This window comes from Chrysochloris asiatica, unplaced genomic scaffold, assembly GCF_000296735.1.
Source record: "Chrysochloris asiatica unplaced genomic scaffold, ChrAsi1.0 scaffold00033, whole genome shotgun sequence".
Taxonomy (NCBI): Eukaryota; Metazoa; Chordata; class Mammalia; order Afrosoricida; family Chrysochloridae; genus Chrysochloris; species Chrysochloris asiatica.
The window spans coordinates 22,876,826-22,898,620 of record NW_006408551.1 but is presented as its reverse complement, the minus strand read 5'-3'; the positions used below and the strand labels follow the sequence as shown (position 1 = coordinate 22,898,620).

Here is a 21,795-nt window from a genome sequence, read left to right as displayed (position 1 = left end):
AGAAGCAGCATAATAAAGAGTGATCTGTCTCACACATCTTCAGGATCTAGCACAGCACAATATATATGGTAGGCACTTAATAAAGTAACTCTTAAACTCCGACCTATTTTTATGAAACTCTCCTATACCACCACGAGCACTGATGACACGGTGGTTAAGCACTTGACAGAGAATCAAGTGGGTGGGCTTGAAGCCATCAGCCACTCCAATGTGGTTGTCTGAGTCCATAAACATTTACAGGTTGGGCACCTTGTGGGACAGTTCTACTCCATCCTATAGGGTCACTATGTGCAGAAATTGACTGGCAGGTAATAGGATGTTTTGGGTTTGTTTTTTGTTTTTTTGTATATTTACAGTATAACTGTACTTTTCTCCCCAAACCCTATATGTATGTTGATATCACTCAATACATGGTACCTTTTAACTTATGTATTAGACATTGTAATGTGTCGTTTAACATATTATATACAGTGCTTTACCCTTCTCAAATATATTATGTGCTCTTTGAGAGCTACATTATTTGATAATGTAGCTACTAATTTATCTGTTAAATGTTCCCATAACTTCCCCACAAAGCAAGTAGCCGTAACAAAGACTAGTTGCTGTTGAAACGATTCCAACTCATGTAGATCCCCATATGTGCCAGAGTATATATGCTCCATAGGGTTTTCAATGGCTGATTGTCCAAAACCAGATCACCAGGACTATCTTGGAAGGTACCTCTAGATGGATTCAAACTCCAACCTTTTGGATAGTAGCTAAGCACCACCCAGAAGTCCAGATACCAGCAAGGAGGTTTATCTTCCAGGGTAGAAACTCAAGTCCATAGAGAATTCAGATAAAATGAGTATAATGGAATTAGCTAGATCAGGGATGGGGAACATCCACCCTTATATAGTCCACAAAATCATTTGGTCAGGTCCCACTAAGGCAACCACAGGTCCAGCCATCACTTTAGGGGTGAGTTAATGAAATATTTTACCAAATATAGCAGACTTATTTGTATGTTGATAATTTTGTATGGCTCAAGAACAATTCTGGCAGAAAAAAAGGTTCCTCACTCCTGATCTAGACTAGCTTATGAGTGTCTATGACATTATGCATATATGAAGCACTCCTTTTCTTCTATCCTCTACAGCATAATCCTGTAAGTAAATAAACCCAGTCACTGTAATTAAATCACCACTTAATTTCAATGCACTGAATAGCCAGGAGAAGTTAATTCTTGGTTCTGTATTCATCCCAATCTAGCAGGCAGCTTTTGGAATCCAGAGGCCTTTAAACTTACAAAGGATGCATCAAATATCATGCAGATACTCAAAGAGATAAGTGGAGATTATCAAGCCACCTGAATACAAGGTCACATTCAATGGCTTCTATAGTTATCTGATAAACAGTGTTCACATAAACTCTTTGATGACAAGTTACTATGCATTTAGATACAATCATACTATATTAGGGAGTCCTGAAGTGGCACTGTGGGATACTGTGCTGAACTGCAAGGTCAGTTTGAGCCACAAGGTAGGTGGTTCAAGCTCACCAGCCACACCTTGGAAACCTTATACAGGGTCATTATGGGTCAGAACTTTCTCGATGGCACTTAACAACAGCAACATGTTTTACTAGAACCTGAAGTTATACAGGCTGCTAGCACATCATTTTCTGGGTCTCCTCATGTGCTGAATTATAACACCTACTTAAATCTGAGTTTTGTATCCATTTCCTGTCTTGTTTAATTTCAGCAGGATCTCTGTTTTGAAAAGGGCACTCTTCCTCTCCCACTTTCCACCACTTCTAATTACTTCCAACCACATAATAGGTAGTAGAGACCTTGGACTTTGATGGAATAAATTCCTATTGAACTCGGTATCTGAATTGGAGTAAAGAGTTAATGGTGGTACTCAATACACTTGGGAGGAAAAACACTTTGCTATTTCAATTCCAAAGCTCATAGGCAAGCCTATGAAAAAGGCAACCTATATAATCTACTCCCATTTAAATATTCCTAACTCTTCAACCTTTATTTCAGTACCTTAAGTTTTATCATTTTGACTTAACTACACCATTGAAATCTTGACTTTAAAGTCCCACATTATAACTTGTGCTCTGACAACTTGGTTTGGACGAAACAGAGTCTTGGTGTGGTGCTGTAGGATAAGCACTGGACTGTTAACGGCAAGACTGCTGTTCAAACATACCAGCTGTTCCGTGGAAACCCCACACAGGATTGTTATGAACTGGAACTGACTCAATGGTACTTAACATCAATAGTTTCTATAGATGTATTGTTGAAAGGAGTAACTATTCTGACTTGAAATATTTCAGTTCCAATAGGTTAAGTGTTCAAAATGTTGCTTCATCCATGCTACAGAAATATTATGAGTTGCCATCACATGGTGACTATGTGTGTAGAGTAGAACTGTGTTCCACAGGATTTTCAAACAGATCACCAGGTCTGTCTTCAAATGGCTCCTCTAGGTGAGTTCAAACTGTCACTGTTTTAGTTAGCACTTAACTGTTTGTACCACCAAGGACTCTTATATAGTCATTTTATATACATATACTGACCTCCAAGAGGTAGGTATATAAGTATCTTTGTCATATATGACATTGTATCTCAACTACAATTTCATATTTGCAGGTTAAAGAAAATAGATTTTTTTTAAAAGTTCATAAAAATGATTATATTATGAAACCACTGTCATTCTCTTTTTCAAAGTAACCTTAGTTTTCTCCCTTATGATTTCTTTCATTCCATATCTAATTTCTGTAGTCTAAAAATAAATAACGAAGAAAGTTCTTTGCAACTACTGTAACTTTGAATACCTAGCTAGATTACTTCCATTTCAAGGCCACAATGGTGGTGGTCATGGTTATGTGCCTTGGTGTTGGTTCCAACACATAGCGAACCTGTATAGTGTTTCCGAGGCTGTAAAGCCTTATCTTTCTCCGGAGGAACCACTGGTACTTTCGAACTGTTGACCTTGAGGTTAGCAGCCAGACTCGTAAAGACCACAGAAGAACACAGGATAAATGGAATAAACTACCAGCTGATAACATACCCTCAACAACTAAACTGAACATTTGAGTATAAATAACACCTTTTTAAAAATGTAAAAGAAAAAAAAAATTGTTTTTCATTAGTAACCAAAGGAAAACTGCAAACACATATAAGGAAATAACGAATTTTATTAACTAGATCTGTATTAACAAACCTGTGTTCCACGTAAAAAGGGAAAGCCACAAAAGACAGAAAAAAATAGATGGAAATTATGCTTGTCTACAAAATAAGCTCTTTCCCATACTAAATTTCAAAATCAATTTGAAGGGTAAAGTGGTAATGATAAACTATTCTGACACCTGTCAAACTTTTGCTTTTTATTACACACTGGGAAAATGTTCCAAATCAAATAGCTAATTTTTATCAGAAACTAGTTAAGATTGTTAAACATCAAATTGTCTCCTATTATTTGATTATTCTATAATCTTTGATGGACGCTTGCAACACTTTTATTCCTCCCACATATAAATTATATTAATAGAGTTGACAAAACCTTATTAATATGTAACAATTTGAAAAATTAATTTTGAGAAATGAAGATTGTTTCATCATTTAGAGTTTGAGGAAATTTTCATGTGATAATAATTCTAAAATTTATTGAGAGCATACTATGCGCCAGGCACTGGGCTAAGAAACTTAAAAAGGATTATAATTTTTAAATAGAATCTTGTGTAATGAAAAAAGTATTGACTGTGAGTCAAAAAATCTAGATCCTAGCCCAAAACTGAGCTAAGAGTAAAAGAAGAAATATTTGCTAAAACAAAGTGAATATTTTACAAGTGGTTACTAAGTGATGCTCTTATAATATTCATAAACTGGCTAAAAACACAAACAACGTAACCAATAAATCAAAAACCTTTAACTTCCTCTACCTGAAAACACAGAGCATGTCTACACTTTATTAGTAAATGCTTCTTCAAACATACTGCAAAGTAAAATAAAAGTACAAATTATGTAGAAAGAAATTTCAAACTATCCTATATCCAATAATAGCAAGTTTGGATTCTTTAAGTTCTGAAATAATGGCGTTTTACTATATAAGGAAAACTCTAGAAATTAATTCTCTTTGCTTTTAAATTCTAGAATAAACCCACATTGGAAGGACTTGTTGCTTTTAATTTGGTACTTTTGTATTCTTCTCTTTAAATAAGTATTCCAGAATAAATGCAAAATTCTTACTTTGTTGCCCGTATAAACTTGCCCCAAACTGAGACAGCTGACCTGATGTGGATGGTGATGCCAGCATCTAGAAACAAATTAATCATATTAGAGCATAAAGAAATTACACATAGCATTCAGTTCATATGTTACCGTCTGCACAAAATACTGTAATGTGAGACTCAAACCCATATTTTCACTCTTGACCCAAATATAAAAGCATTATATAGTATAAAATTCCATGTGTCTTCCATTATTTTTTTACTACAAAAAAAAAACATTTTTTTTAACTTACCCTAAATGAAAACTGTAGCAGCACCACTTACAAGGCTAACAAAAACATGAAGACGCTATCTCAAAAAATCAAGTGTTGTACATTTTTACATGAAATTACTTAGCACACAGTACTATTAATCTAAGTTTGTTCAGTTTACTACAGTACTAACAAAGAAACAATTTTTACATTATGAGGGGGCTTGAAAAAGTTGGTGGGAAAGTAGAATAAAAGTCCATGAACTTTTTATGAAGCCCCATCATATACCCAAATAATTGACATATATAAATATAAAAAGCCTAACCAACAAATATACAAATCTAAGATAACTGGTAAGATGATACAAATAGCAAAAGACAAGTTAAAAACACTTGAATAATATACAGATACAGCATATAAAATATAGTGACTGATGTGAATTTCATGGCATTTGTTGCATAATGTCTTTGAATTTTTTTACATCAATGTCTTTTTTCCTAGTAAAACATATAATTGAAGGTGAGATATATTCAAGGTAATTTTTATATTTCATCACAGAGATTGCCACTGAGTGTGTGACAGTGCTTTATACAAAGTAGATACTTTAGCTAACTAAAATCTGCATGTACATATATGTAATATTCCCTATTATTAGATAACTATCAAAACCCCTTACATAAGATATAGAGCATGTCATTATGCTTATGAAGCAGTTGGGGAAGAAAAGCAATTATGCAACTAATTATAACCAAAGACACAGCATGATAGATGCTCTAACACATCACTGGAGGTAAATCTGAACAAGGATGGGATATCAGGAAAACTCATAGAGTGGTAACACTGATGTGGATACAAATGAAGGTTTTCCAGACTGAGAAAATGTAGTGATATAAGTAAAATAAAGGTCAATGAAATAATTAGGAAATAAAATAAAAACAGTAATGACTGGATAATACGGTAACTAGACAAAGGGGATAGGGCTCATCTCTATGCATGTTGTTGTTGATGTTGTGTACTGTGGAGTTGGTTCCGACTCATAGCGACCTTGTACAGTGTTTCTGAGGTTGTAAATCTCTACAGGAACAGAAAGCCTCATCTTTACCTCATGGAACAGCTGGTAGTTTCGAACTGCTGACCTTGCAGTTTGCAGCCCAATTTGTAGTCACTATGCTTCTCTATGCATATTGTTGTTGTTATGTGCCGTGGAGTCGTTCCCGACTCATAGCAACCCTGTACAGTTTCTGAGGCTGTAAACCTTTACGGGAGCAGAAAAGCCTCATCTTTCTCCCACGGAACAGCTGGTAGTTTCGAACTGCTGAGCTTGCTGTTCGCAGCCTGATTCGTAACCACTACACTACCAGAGCTCCTATGCATACTAGGGGAGATAAATAAGATGGATTATGTAAATGGTTTTCTTGAATGTTACAATAGAGATGGCTACCAGCTATGGCAAGAAAGTGAAACAAACTGGGTTTGGGGAAGATAATCCCAATAGCAAAAATGGATAGTAAGGGCAATGGTGAGATACCGAACTAAAACAGCAGAAGTGACGTTAGAAAGGAGAAGCACTCAGTGACAGAAGCAACAATAACTGGTGTTCAGTTAAACTGGCCAAGGTTGTATGGGTATGGTAAATCATCAGATAGAGAACAATCAGGTCGTTCTGTGGTGTCCACTGAAGGACATCTATGCAGACATTGAGCACTTCAGGAAAAGCAAGAAAAGAAACATTAAAACAATGCACACTCATGCTATTCTTTGTGTCAAAATCCTAAACAGTTTTCATTATTCTGAAACTGACTAACTTTTAATAAACAGCAATTTTTAACCAAAGACTCTCCTGAGGTTCTAGGTGGTGGTGGGGGCGGTGGTGTGCTGTGGAGTCGGTTCCAACTTAAAGCGACCCTGTATATACCACTTTTAAAAATTAGAAATATTTATAACAACAATATTTTCTTTTTTAAAAAAGCATCAAACCTTACGTTATTTTTCAATTCTAAAGGGTATATAATCTACATAATTAAACTAACATTCAAGCAATATACTCTTTATAAAGTATAAAGTACAATAGATCTAATGAATAGACACTTTATGCCTGATCAAGTTTTTCTGTTATGTACTGTCGTCATTACTAATACCACAGAAATGTTAATATTTCATAAATACATAAGAGTTCATTTTCAATTTGAAAAATATATAATAAGGCTTTATATAATGACGATGTGACAAAGGGTGAAAGGCTTATATACACTGTTAATGAATCCTAGTTTTCTGCTATCATAATTTTTAAATGAAAATAAGAATATAGCTTCTAAAAGTATCAAATATAAAATGCTGGCCAATATGAGTACAAGAGTTTGAATGATCCATAATGTAAGTATTTTAGAATGGATTATTTAAAACTTTACTTTACCCAGAAATGTATATATTTATTGAATATTTAATCTATTTCCCTCAAAAGTTATACATTCACAAGCAAGTTATAAGCATGTCAAGTTATCAGTCTTGTCAGTATTGGAGCAGTAAGAATGGGGACTAGTACTATGTGAAGATAGAGTGGCTGTGTTTCCTTTGACAAAATACTTATAACCAAGAGCAATAGTGTGATCACAGTGTGATATATACAAATATTATTATTTTTTTTATATATGCTATTACATGAGACAGGTTAGCCAATGAACTTTCAGAGGAAAATATTAGTAGTTCAATGTTAAATTTAAGTGTTTGTAACTTTCAAAACATTCATGGGAAATAAGCATTAGTCAGTTATACAGACAGACGTTAAGGGACTGTCTCAAAATGACAAAAATGAAAATATATAACCTCTAATAAGATCTATCCCTAACGATAAACTCTGAAGACATGGTTCATGAAATAAATAATTGCTAAAAATGAATTTAACACACATGAAGGAATGTGATGGGACAAAACTACTATTTAAAAGGGCAATGAAAATGCATATACAATGTACTCTGGCAGAACAATGATTACAGTTAACAGATGAGAAAATGTGTATTTTCTAAATGTTGAAAGTCAATACAAAGGTGATTTTTTCAGAAAATATATAATTTAAGATCAAGAAACACACCACAGTTGGGAATGCAACAAAACCACAAAGAACCCAACTTTGGAGTTAAAAAATATAGACTGATTCCTGGTTCTAAAATTTACCCATGGAACTCCAGTATCTTAGTCTCGTTCCTGTAAATTAGAATTAACACTACCAACCTCAGAAATGTGAAGTGAAGACTGATACACAGTATATAGCAGGTGCTCAATAAATGGTAGCAGAGCTGCTAATAATCTAATCTCCCTCTGAATGCAGGGTTTTGAATAAATTTTTAATGGAATAGCAGTTTTAACTACTGATACAGATCAGTCTTTTGAGGTTATACAGAACAGCAGACAATCACAGGGGTATTCATACTCTGAGAAATTTATTAAATAATACTCTAAAAATTTATATAACTTTTGACCCAAGGAACTAAAGAAAGGTTTATCTTCATAAATCCCAGGAAAAATAAGAAATAGAACGCATGTTTTTAGTGATAAGAAATAGTATAAAATTCTTTCCCTCATCATTCAAGAAGTCATACATATTACAGTAAAATCCATTGCCATCAATTCAATTCCAAACCAGGATGCAACTACAAAGAATTAGTCATGTTTACTTACTTGCCTGAGGCACCAAAGCATCCCCCCATCCTTTGTTTAATATACAGAACACTAAGAAAATCAAGTATGAAACAATGTATCTTTAAAATGATCTCTAGTGCTACTATATACAACTTGAAAATCAAAACCCCTAAATGTAAGTCTAAGGATTTTGTTTACAAAAGAAAAATACATATACGTATTTAAAAAACTTAATTGTAAGGAAATTATGTTCTTGCTAATCATATATAACCACAGAAGTGTTGAGTGTTTTATCTCTTTTCTTAGTTGTTGTTGTTAGGTGTGTTGCTGAGTTGGCATGGACTCATAAAGACCCTATGCACAACAAAACGAAACTGCCCAGTTCTGGGGCAACCTCACAATCAATCATTGCTACACTTGAACCCATTGCTGCTGCCACTGTGCCAATCCATCTTGCTGGGGTCATCCTCTTTTCTTCTCACCCTCCACTTAACCAAACATATCCTTTCTCCAGTGACTCAGAGACAAAGTCTGGCCATCTTGGCCTCTAAGGAGCACTCTGACTACACTTCTTCCAACACAGATCTATTTGTTCTTTTGGTAGCCCATGGTACTTTCAATATTCTCCTCCAACACCAAAACTCAAATGCATCAATTCTTCTGCGGTTTTCCTTATTCACTGCACAACTTTCGCATGCATATGAGGTTACTGAAAATATTGTGGCTTGGGTCAGGTGCACCTTAGTCTTCAAACTGACAGTTTTACTCTTCAACACTTGAAAGACAGAGGTCTTGTGCAGCAGATTTATCCAATATAAATACTTCATTTGATTTCTTGACTGCTGCTTCCATGAGCGCTGATGGTTGATCCAAGCAAAATGAAGTATTTGACAGCATCAATATTTTCTCCATTTATAAGCTTCTTAGTTGTGTTGTTGTGTTGTTAAGTGCCGTCGAGTCGGTTTCGACCCATAGAGACCCTGTACAGGGTTTCCGAGGGTGTAAATCTTTACGGGAGTAGAAAGCCTCATCTTTCTCCCGCGGAGCGGCTGATAGTTTCGAACCGCTGACCTTAAGGTTCGCAGTCCGATTCGTAACCACTAGCATACAATCACTACCTCCAATGCATGTACTTCCTATCACAATATCTATTTTAAGAAACATTCAAGAAATTACGACCAACATAAGAATAAATGGTTTCAAAATGTAACAAAATTTTGTTAAATAAAAATTTCGGACTATGAAAGTGATTAAAAAATAAAATCAATAATTAAAAATTTAAAATGTTACTTTAAAAATTCCTTGTAAAATATCCTTCAAAGTAAGGCCAAAGCATAATTCCTACCATTAGGTTATTATTCCAAGAAAAAACCCAACAACATAAAAATACAACTTTCAACTATATCACATCTAGAAAAGAAGCAAAAGGAAAGGAAGAAAGCGTAGTTCCATTATCTGCATGTGTGCATACACACAGGTTTTAGAACTAAAAAAAATCTGAGGAATAGTTAAAAAATAAAATAGGTAATTAAAATAAAATCTATCATGATGGCAAAATAATACATATATTAAAACCATCAAAAAGTGCAGTTAGAAAACTACAAGTCAATAAGCAAGAGGACTTGGTACTTTGTGAATGAGATAATTACCAAAAATTTTTTCTAAAATTATTAAGTTTGCTAGGTATTTCAAATAATTTTGATTAATATATTTTGTTTACAAATGAAACACTTAAAAATAGTATATTAATATATGCTGAAATAGTCATTGTCATTTATTCCTTAGTTAAAGTGCTTTAGCATTTTTTACTTTCGAAAAGTAAGATTAAGAACATGTTTATATTACATTATGTGATTCTAGGTTAGAGTCAAAGTACAAATAAATTTATAGAAAGGTATATTATTAAGATTCACATTTCAGTGGTTTTCAATATGTACTGACAAAGTGTTTTCTACAAAGTATTATTAAATACAGTCCCACAGCATTTGCTTCAATACTAGCCATTCTTTCATTAAAAAAAAAAACAACAACAAACTTTGCTAATTTGAAAGGAATTAAAATTATTTTTTCACTGTTTTAATCATTATTATTATGATTAAGCATTTTATAATTATTTTAGCTATACCTAAGGAGCTCTGGTAGAGTAGTGGTTACGAATCGGGCTGTGAACTTCAGGGTCAGTAGTTTGAAACTACCAGCTGTTCTGCGGGACAAAGATGAGGCATTCTGCTCCCATAAAGATTTACAGCCTCAGAAACCCTATACAGGGTTGCTATGAGTCGGAACTGACTCCACGGCACATAACAACAACATTTTATATATTTCACAAATATATTCATTTATACCTAGACTTTTGTTTATAATATACTGAGTTTAAAGGCTTTATGACTACCAACAAGTTTAATTTTTCTTTTACGTTCCCATAAAAAGATATGACAATTCATTAGTGTGACTTATTTAAATTTAACTCTAACATTTATTGTATGTACATTTATTTATAGTAGTTCTGCTAAAAGATTTACACACAAGTACTCAATCTTCACAACTACCCAAAGTCATGCACAGTAAAACTGTGAGGATTGGAACTTAATGAGACCTCTTTGCTTGTCCAGGTCTCACAAACTGCCTGCCTTTGACAGAGTGCATACTTACCACTGCTTTATCATTCTCTGTTACTGGAAAATGTTTGTTTTTTCCACCTTACACATGTTCTGGATTTTCTAAGTTTTACTGTAGTAGTAATATTCCACTTTTAGAAATGATAAAAACTAAGGCACACACACACACACAAAAGCAAAAACTGAAAAACAACCCTAAGGCACACAGACTAACTTTGCTCAAGAAGTAAATCACATAGCTGGGATATGAACTCAGACAGTAGGGATTCTAGAATCCCTATTTCCGTTCACCAAGAACTAATGAAAACAACAACTACAAAACCTATTTATTAAAAGTCATAAAGAAGAAAGAGACATCCTTCTGATGGGTTATTATTTGTATAAATGCCAAAAACATTTTATAAACAATTAAGACCCTTACCTACAGATATTAAAATGGTCTATAAGGCTACAGTAATTCAAAGTATGCTGTAGTTCAGACATAGAATCATAATGATAAACAAGAAAACTGTTTAGAAACTTGTCCAAGAATACATCAGACATTAGTATATATTTAGAGAGAAATCAGCCAAGAATATATCATCTAACCCAAGGGTTCTTACAAACCACACACAGACCAAGTAAACCCACTGCCTGTTTTTGTATGTAGGGTGAACTAAGAATGGTTTAAACAGTTTCAATAACTACACAGATATCTACATTATCCTTGATTTTATCCCTTGACCTATAAAACTTAGATGTCTATGGAAAAACTTTCTGACCCCTGGTCTAACCTTAAAAATATTACTACTACTACTACTAATGGGGTCAATAGATAATCTCATAGGGGTAAAACATTAGACACCACACAGTTCACACCTTAAACCAACATACATTTGGAATGAATGCAAATGATACATGAAAACGGAAACATAAAAGCACTAGCAAAAAAAATCAAAACAGTTAAATAATCTACACTTAGGAAAGGTCTTCCTAAGCATGATCTCAAAACAAGAAACGATAAAAAAATTAATGAATCATATTCAATATAAAGTATAAATATGCTTATTATCAACACCATAAGTTAAATTTAGGGGAAAAAACCCAAAACTATTTGTAACAACATGGTAAGAGGTTAATAATTTTTAACCACAGAGAACACTAAAAACAACAAGACAAAATCTCAAGAGAAATACGAGGTGGCATTAAAAACAAGGAAATCCACAAAGGAGGAAATGCATAAGGCCAATAACCTTATGGAAAAGACGTTATCATTGTGTGTAAATTTAGCACTGTTTTAGTGAATGCACATTAAAACAATTAAGCGTTTTATCTACTGCCAAAGGCTGGTATGGAGACTGGTACAAACATTCTAAAGGAAAATACATCAAAATGTCCTAGACATTTTAAATATTAACATACACATTCATATTTTACTATGTAAAAATAAAATATTTTAAACTATAAAATCAAAGTATGAAGAGTAAATAAGTTATCACTGACTGCTAAGATATGGCTAACTCCCCACCACCCATATACACACACACATTGCAGTGTAGTGAATTATTTAAAGTCTCTTTTAGCCATAGTCTTTGCAACTTCCACCAAACGACATTTATGACCTGCTGGACCTGGCTAAGAGAAGGTGGGAACAGATGTTGTTAATTATATGATTAAGTTGTGAGTAGTTAACAGTGTTAACTGTGGCTGCAAAAATTTGGAATTCTGAAGTATATAAAACAAGCCATCTCAGAGGCAGGAATGGGGATCTCATTACCATCAAAGAAGAGCCAGAAGTGGAGCACATTATTTGGACCCAGAGATCCTTGCACAGTGAACCTCGTTGACCCAGGACAAAAGGTTGTGACACTGGATGAAGAGTAGAGGACCAGCAGTGCAGAACCGAGAGCCAGAGCATAAGACAAAGCAGTTGGCTTGCTTGTAGAGTGGGGTGCATCTAGGCACTTAATTGGGGGTGGGGACTACATTTGCTAACCCATTAAGCTAGGCTGAGGTTTTTGTCTGAGGCTTATAGAGGAGTAGAATGCCTCTGAGTATTTATCAGCTTTGTTGCCTGGGCAGAGAGGCCTACCTGTGGGAGCAGGTAAAGAAAGACTGTCCTGACTGGAAAAACTATGCCCCAAGCATTTCTGCTCCTGAATTCTAACCTGTTAGCTTCCCTAATCTATCCCCTAACTGTGAGGATTGTTTTGAATTCTGTGTGATGACTGCAATAAATTTTTGAACTCAGTTAGCTGGAGAATGCTGATTCATTTTTTTGGGACCAGGCATAGTGGTGGTAATGTGCCGTGGAGTCGGAACCAACTCATAGCAACCCTGTACACGGTTTCCGAGGCTGGAACCCCGCAAAACCACCGTAAATTTTCTAGTTTGTATAATTTCCTTGTTATTTTATAGTAAGACCAAAGTTTCAGTAGCAGTAGCTTATGAGGCAGTTACTAGACTATTATACCAATTTTATAGAGGAAGAATTTGCAGTTTAGAGCAGCTTTTGCTAACAGGCAAAGTCAGGATGAAAACATGTACCTTTTCTGCTTCAGAGTACAAAGTCTTAATAGCTCTCGTAGTGTAGCGGTTATGAATTGGGCTGTTAACCTCAAGGTCGGCAGTTCGAAACTACCAGCCATTCCGCAGGAGAAAGATGAGGCTTTCCGCTCCCTGTGCAAGGTCACTATGAGTCAGAACCGACTCCACTGTACTTAACAACAACATTATCTTCTTAACGTATTAAAAAAAAAGTTTTGTGGAAAAAATCATTCTGTATTATTTCTGTGACAAATAAATTCAAATGGTAAGGAACTTACACATGTGTGTATGTGTGTGAGCATAGAATAATTTGTATACAATAATTTTATTTAAAGAAAACCTTAGTCAGAGAGAATATCTGTTTTTCAGGAAAGAGATTGTGTCTCTGTCATTAAATTAGTGTCTTTCTGCACATACTTTCAGATTTCAGTTTCAAACTTCCTAATTAGAATAATTTCTTTCAATTGATAATATTCCACTACAACTTTTGCATCAAACTTAATGTTCCCTACTATGAGGGTAAGTCAAAAATTATTGCTGTAACAACTGTAGAAACCTCTATTAAATAAAAATATATCAAAATGTGAAGCTACTGTTTCTTGACATACCCTTCATATAAAGCGCTACACACTTCTGAAGGTAGTGTTTCCATCTCTCGAACCCTTCCCTCAATAATTCTGTCCTCTTTAATTTACACCACTTCAAAATTGCAATTTTGACATCCTTGTGGGACCCAAATGGTTTTCCTTTTCAATGTTCTTTGAGTCTTGGAAACAAAAAGAAGTCTGAAGATGCAATATCAAAGCTGTAGATTAGCTGGAGTAAGGTTATCCAACAAAATCTTGCAGGACAGTCCTTGCTCCCCTTGAAGAATGAACAGATGTTATTATCATGATGGGGAAAAAAATTTCTTGGTGCACTTTCCTGACTTTTTCTCATCACTGCAGTTTTCCATTTTCTCAGAACTTCCTAATAAGCTCCCTTGATCACCCCGAGTCCTTCAAAACACAGCTGCAATAACCTTCTGAGTAGATTTCTCTGCCTTGAATTTAAATGGCCCAGCAAATATTTTCAGAACCCACTGTTCTGTTTGGAGCACCCTACCCCCAAGGGGGTTTCAAAAAGTTTATGAAAAAATATAAATTAAAAGATACCATTTTCCACAAATTTTCTGAAATGCCCTCTTATTACTGAGAGAGCTTGTCTGCAGCCATGCACTGATCGCAGACACAGGTTTAAACGTGGTTTGTTTGGAATAAACCCAAGCATGTATGAACTGGAATCCTAGTAGCAATAGTTTTTGACTTACCCTCATACAATCACAGCAACCCACATGCAATACATAAAAACTAGTTTCTGTAGTGATGCTACTAGAAAGACATCTTAAATTCTTTACTTACAGGATCAACGTTTAAACAGAGAAAACTGCATAAAGAATTATTTATTATTATTTACAACAAATAGCTTGGAGGGCAGTAGTAAAACAGCAAATTGATTAGATGACAAGATTCCATCAGGCAGCTGTGGAGTCCTAGGATAAGCATTGGATCACAAGATTGGTTTGAACACAAAGGTCTGCAGTTGAAATTTATCAGCTCCTCCTTAAAAACCCTATACCAGGCCACTATGATTTAGATCTGGAAAGCTACCATACAAATAATTTGAAGAGAGCCCTAATAAAGCAGTTGACAATACGTTGCCAAATGACACAAATTTTCAATAATAAAAGGGTGGAGAGGCATCAAAAGAGAACAACAAAAGAAACTTAATGTAATACTAGATTAGAAGTCCTGGTGTGCCCCTGTGGGTGAATGAGCCAGACTCACCAGGTGCTCATCGAAAACCATATTCAGGTTCGCTACGGGTCGGAATTGACTCAACTGCACTTAACAACAACAACAATCCTAGATTAAGCTACTACACATTACATTTAAAGAAAAAGGATATTTGTTAACCATCTTTGAGCTTTATTAGTGCTTTAAATGTCATTAAGAATCTCATTAGGTTAATACTTAAGACTGCTCAGAAAGCTAGAGGAATTAGGAATTTACAACAATGTGAAAGTTGAAAAACAGTTGGGCAGGTATAAAGTAAAAGCATGCTTGACTATAGAATATAGGATGTAGCTTATCAGAATTTGAAAACAGTAATAATCTAGTTTATTTTTTAGTATTTTATAAGTCTGCTAATTACAACTTGGCTGTGTCTTTCTATGTATTGGGATTACTGAACTAACGAAGTCGGCTGCTGTCGAGTAAGAGACTGACTCATGTAATGCCAAAGCAGAACTGTTGCTCCATGAGTGTTTTCAATGGCTGTGACCTTTTGAAGCAAAATCACCAGGCCTGTCTTCCCCAGTGCCTATGGGTGGGTTCAAACTGCCAACCTTTTGGCTAGCAGTCAAGTGCTTAATCACCTGTGCCATCCAGGGACTCCTATACAACTACTAGCCTTCTGAAACAGTAATTCATGGTTCAATAATATATCATTTTCCATATTTTGAATATATTTCTTTAATAATTTTCCTACCGTACCATCCCTAACTGGAAGAGATGTGCTCTGAGGTCTACGACTTATAGCCATACAATTATATGGTGTAATGTTTTCTTTAAGATTTATTCTTTGAATGTGCCCAAATCTGCTTGATATTCTGTATCTACATTTTTTAAATATAAAAATATCAAGTCAGTTCTCCAATTAAAAACAAACAAAACAGATGGTCCAGAAGTTACACCATGCTTATTCTATGCCTTTGAGCACTTCCTACAGTGGTACTATATTCCAACTTGACAATCACAGATTCAGCTACGTTTTTCCAACTAGAGTGTAAGTTCCTCATCTTATTGTGGGTAGGGCCTAGCAGTCAAAGACAGTAATCTTCAATTCATATGCTGCTTCTTCAGAAACCTGAAACAGATTAAGTAAACACAATGTAACTGATGAACTTACATCTTTTTCTGACCGATGTGGAAACATAGATGATTGGCTGTAGTACATATTTTCATCATGGTAGTCACTGTCGACCCCCTCTACAAACTTCTTTCTTGAAGCACCAAACATGCTGTTTGTCACCTAAAAAAAATATTACTTTTATCAAGTGCAATATTTTAGAAAATGTTCAGCTTTACTTTGACCCTAGGTAGAAAACCAAAAATGAAGAAAGCATTTCTAAGATATAGAAATAGATTAATTCAAGGCTAATTAGGCATGTGATAAAATCATGAACCTGACTATAATAACACAGTATCTATTAAATTTATGTCCAGATCTTGAAAGAAAGAGACTTTCAAGCCTATCTTGGGCAACAGTTCCACTTACTTTAAAAAAATTTTTGCTTGGGGCAAATTCAAAAATATTTGCACACATCTTCAACATTAGTATACTGGCCATCTGTTTCTAAAATGATTTTACAGTAAATGTTATCTTCACCTATAATATACTTTAAGAGCTCTGGTAGCATAGTGGATTATGAGCTGGGTTGCTAGCCACAGGTCAGTAGTCTGAATCAATCAGCACGCTTCAGGAGAAAGATAAGGCTTTCACCTCCTGTAAAGATTTACAGTCTCAGAAACCTGATCCAGGGTTGCTATGAGTCAGAAACTCCTTGCTAGCACACAACCACAATATAATTTAAGAAGACCAAGTAACTTAGTGGATTACGAACTGGGCTACTAACCTTAAGGTCAGTAGTTAAAATCTACCAGTTGGTGTATGGAAGAATGGTGAGATTTCTATTTCCTGTAAATATTTCAATTTCAGAAACCCTGTACAGGGTCACTATGAATTAGAACCAACTCAGTGGCACACAACTACCACTATCACCATAATTTAATTGAGATACAGCATTTTAAAAATCAGCTAATATTGTTGTTATTGTTGTTACAAGCCAGTGAGTTCTGATTCTCAGCAACTCTGTACAGGGTTTCCAATAAACCCCAGGCTGCTAAGTACAAGGTTTGAACCACGAACCTTGTACGTAGCAGTCCAGGACTTATTCTAGAGCGCTATACAAGAACTGGAAATTTTATTTCAAGCCACAAGTACTCACTCAACAGTAGGACAACTGTTTCACTCATAATACAGATGCAAATTATGATTTCTATAAAGTAACTACTTAACTGCTGTTTAAGTCTTTAAAAAATCCAACACTTGTGATTTTGAGGCCATATCAAGACAATTACTAAATCTACAAGTTTTATTGTCTTTCAAGATGACCTCCAAAGTTTTCAAAACTAACAATTAACAGAGGTTTAAATGCATCTTCCCCTCAACAGTACTTGGGAATTTGAAGTAAAATGAAATGTTGGAACGATCTTGGGCTGAGATTTTCAAAGATTTCCATTAATCTGTCTTGAACATTTATGAATAAAAGTAATCTTTTCAAATGCAAATAAGCAGTTGTAAGGCAACTCATTGTTTATCATGGCCTTTCTAGCCAAATTAACCCATTTTGTGATATAGTGTAAATCCTAGCCTTAATGCCTGTAATTATAAGCCCATTTTGAAATGAGTTACCAAGGAGTAAAGACTGAGGTGGGGCTAAGGATTAAGTCCTGGTGTGGCACTGAGGGTTAATGCACTGAACTGAAAAGTTGGTTTAAATTGCAATGTCAGCAGTTCAAGCTTACCAGTTGCTCCTCAGAAACCATATACAGGGTCGCTATGGGTTGGAACCAACTCGACAACACTTCACAACAACAACAAGGAATACTGGTGTGGTGCTGTAGGATAAAGCACTGGACCACAAGGTTGGTTTGAACCACAAGGTCAGCAGTTCAAACTCACCAACCGCTCTTTGGTAAGCCTGTACAGTGTCTCTCTGTGTGGGAATCAACTCAAGTGCACTTGATAACAACAAGAAGGATTAAGATTACAGTGGAACTAAGTATTTAAAAGGCCCCCATTTCCACTTCCAAGACTAAGACTCAAGGGGAATACATGAGCAGGCATGTGGTCTGGCTGATGACCACATTGGTCACAATAAGGGGAAGAGGTGGAGAAAACAGCAACGAAGTTGGGAGCTAAGTCCGATCACATTCAATAGACTCAAGTGAACCCAGGTGAAGACCTGGCTGGCCAGCAGTATGGCAAGACCCAGGGACTCCCAGGCCCAGAGGCAGTGACATGGCCACAGAAGACTAGAGCGGAGAGCAAAGCGTCCAGCTGATATGACCTGAGAGGAGATGCACAAAAACACCCATACTTGCAGATAGTACCCACTTGACGGGGCTTCAACGGCTGGATGATCAGAACTCAACTAGAAAAAGAAAGAAGAGGAAAAAAAGAGTAATCTGCTGTAATTTGATGAACTTGACCTATATGTATGGATGAAGAAAGTGGCTCAAAAGAGGGAACACATCTTTACAGGGAGGATCATTCCCACATCCGCTTGGCAGACAGGGTTGACAGGGATGGGCAACTTAGACATTGGCTACCAAAATGGGGGGAGGGGTGACACAAAGGCAAGAAGTGATTGGCTTACAAGCTTTCAAGAGGGAACCTAGTTTCAGACAGGGCAGGGAAGGCAGATTTTCCACTGAATGATTTCCAACCTGTTGGGATGGGGCCAATGAAAGGAGATGGGGATAAGACTTGTGCAGTACAATAGTGAATAACTGCTATCAGAACTGACTGTGAGGGTCAGAAATGTAAAGGTAGATGTTTTGTAACAAAAGGAGGGCAGTGACTGATTTTGCAGTCCAGGAGCGGAGGTCCCTGGGACCATCAAGAGAGAAGAGTGGAGTGCAGGACCTACCCAGAGAAGCAGTGACACCAGAAATGGAGGCAGAGATGATGACAGGGACAGATGGAGTGGCTGGGGACACTGGACTCAGGAAGCGAGAGGGGCTGTGTGCTGATGGCAGGGGGACGGGCCTGTAGGGTGTACCCTTAGGTTGTTTGATGATGCATGGAAGGGATTGTAATCATTGTAATGAAATGAAATAGGATGGGATGCATATAAAACTGATATTCTCCCATGTAAACACACATAATTCACAATAAAAATAAAAAAAGTGAACCAACAGCTCCATGGTGGCAAGTGGAGGTAAAGCTATACCAATAAAGTGTTCTAAAAGTTATCATGGGAAAAAAAAAAAAAGGCCCCCACTTATTAGACAGTGTGACTCAGGTACCATCTTTAGTTTCCCCTAAGGGCATGGTCTGACTGCCATTTGAAAGGCTGCTTTGGACAAGGTTTCAGTCCTGCCCTGGATTTTTCATCTGATCTCCCTCCAGTTAGTGGCACTTCTGTCCTATCTGACACACAGGTAAAAAGATTCCTGAGACTGATCTGTGAACTATAGATTAGGGATTTGCCAGCCTCCATAACTGTGTGAACCATTTCTTTTGGACAACTCTTGAGTTTTGTTAGACATTAAGGCATGTTGCAGAACCCAAGGACCTGAGGAACAGGGCCGCTGTAAGTAGCAACCAACTCAACAGTACTTAAAAATAATAGCAATCAGAAAAAAGGTGGCAAAAAAACATTTAAAAATCTTTTTAAGACTCATTTCATATGATATTTTAAAAGTCTGTTTTACAAGACTTAAGGAATATATTTAAATGCCTTTATGGTCCTTTACTACTAAATTCTAATTCTAACAAAGAACAAATGTGGAAAAATGGCATTAAACTTACATAATTTATCTAATTTTACACACATAAATCAACTTAAATGAATACAAAGTAAGCTTTTTATGTTTGACAATCCTTCTGTAACATCATCAAAATAAATTATAACCTAGAATTCTAAAATTGAAAGTAATTGTATGGGAGGAGGAGAGAAAGCTTCATGCTTAATACCATGCAGAGGTTTTAGTGTTTTTTAAGTAAAACTAGGCATATGAAATGTCTCAGACCAACGAAAATAATGAATATTCTATCAATATCAGATTTTTCAAAGGGTCACAGTTTGTGTGTGTGTGTGTGTGTGTGTGTGTGTGTGTATGAGAGACGGAAGGAGGGAGAACTTCATCTTCGGCTTGTGGTGCTTCATCACAGCAATTATAAATAATGTAAAAGGCTGCACATCAGTGAAAATACGAATTATCTTTATATAATTTAAGCAAAGAAGACTGTAATCATTCCCCAAATGCAACTCAGTCCAGGGACGGGTGCTAGAATCAGATGAAGAATTTTCTGATCTATGGCAAAATTGTAGTGCTGGCTGCTAAGTACAAGGTTGGCAGTTCAAATTCCCCAGCCGCTTCTTGGAAATCCTATGATATGTGTCAAAACCAACTCAATGGAATTTAACAACAACAAAGTCGATTCCATACAGAATTCTGAGATGGAGTAGGGTACATTTTAGAATAGTCAGAGAGGGAGGAAATAGGGAGATAATAAACAGAGAAGGAAACCAATTAGGCAAAAACCTAGAGGAAAAGATTCAGTACGGAGGGAAAAGTAAGACCCTGAGTTGTTGCTATTAAGTGCCGTTGAGTCAGTTCCGACCCAGAGCAACCCTGTATAGGGTTTCCAAGGAGTGGCTGGTAAGCTTGAACCACCGATCTTGCAGTTCAAATCGACTTTGCAGTTCGGTGCATTAGCCCACAGCACCACACCAGGACTCCAAGACCCTTAGTGGTATGGTTCAAATAGCATTAGCTAAATTGAGAACAGTATGGATTGAAGTCACAGATACTGATAAGGGCCAAGTCATATAGTCTCCTACAGGCCTGAAGAAAGACTGGATTAGGAGAAATCAATAGTGGATGTGGGAACAGTTTAAGAGTGACATAATCTGACATTTTCCTTTTGGAAAAGAGAGTACCTAGAACTCAATTTATATCGATTTTAAAGCAGGTATGTCAATACTACATTGAAGTTATTGGTTATACTATGTATGGTGGTGGTGTGCCATGGAGTCAGTTCCAACTCATAAATACTCTGTATTGGGTTTCTGAGGCTGTAAACCATTACGGGAGCACAAAGCCTTATCTTTCTCCTGCGGAACAACTGGTAATTTCCAACTGCTAATCTTGTGGTTAGCAGCCCGACTCATAACCACTATGCTACCAGAGCTCCTAATACTAGGTATATCAAAGTCAACTTGGTGTTGGAAACTTAAAAAAATAACTTGCTTAATAGCAAATCATACTTTATTTTACATTACATATATAAAATCTTGGCTTGAATCTTTGGTAGATACAATGTTTCAACGTTTCAAGCACATATCATGAACTTACATTTACTTTGGCAACACTCGAGTTTCTAATTCATGATAAATGTTAAAAGGATATAAGAAGAAACAGAAATCAAAATTTATTTAGAAAGAATATATGTATCAAAAGTAACATATTAAAAATATTTTGAACATAGATTTAAAATGTTTAGTCAAGATATTTTATTTCCCCCTGATTTTGTAAGAACTATGCACCACATATATTTTTTTAAATAAATAAGTTATCTTATAATAATGATCTATATCTCAGCCTGGCACTCCCCTGCCAAAATAGAAAGCTAGCCTCAGAATGAAGTAGATAAAACAGTTAAATTAATCTGGGAGGAAGAATGGAAGTACTGAATAGGCTAGATTTTCC

General features: G+C 35.8%; 1 protein-coding gene across 1 annotated transcript in view; it reads right to left on the bottom strand.

The window, feature by feature from the left end:
* The window catches only part of CNOT2 (CCR4-NOT transcription complex, subunit 2), a 184,307-nt gene that overhangs the window by 40,028 nt on the left and 122,484 nt on the right, over positions 1 to 21,795 (bottom strand). The window contains exons 3-4 of the mRNA XM_006859551.1: positions 16,202 to 16,324; positions 4,241 to 4,307 (exon numbers count right to left, since the gene is read on the bottom strand). Coding sequence (XP_006859613.1) covers positions 4,241 to 4,307; positions 16,202 to 16,324 — 190 coding nt within the window. The remainder of the gene's footprint in view (positions 1 to 4,240; positions 4,308 to 16,201; positions 16,325 to 21,795) is intronic.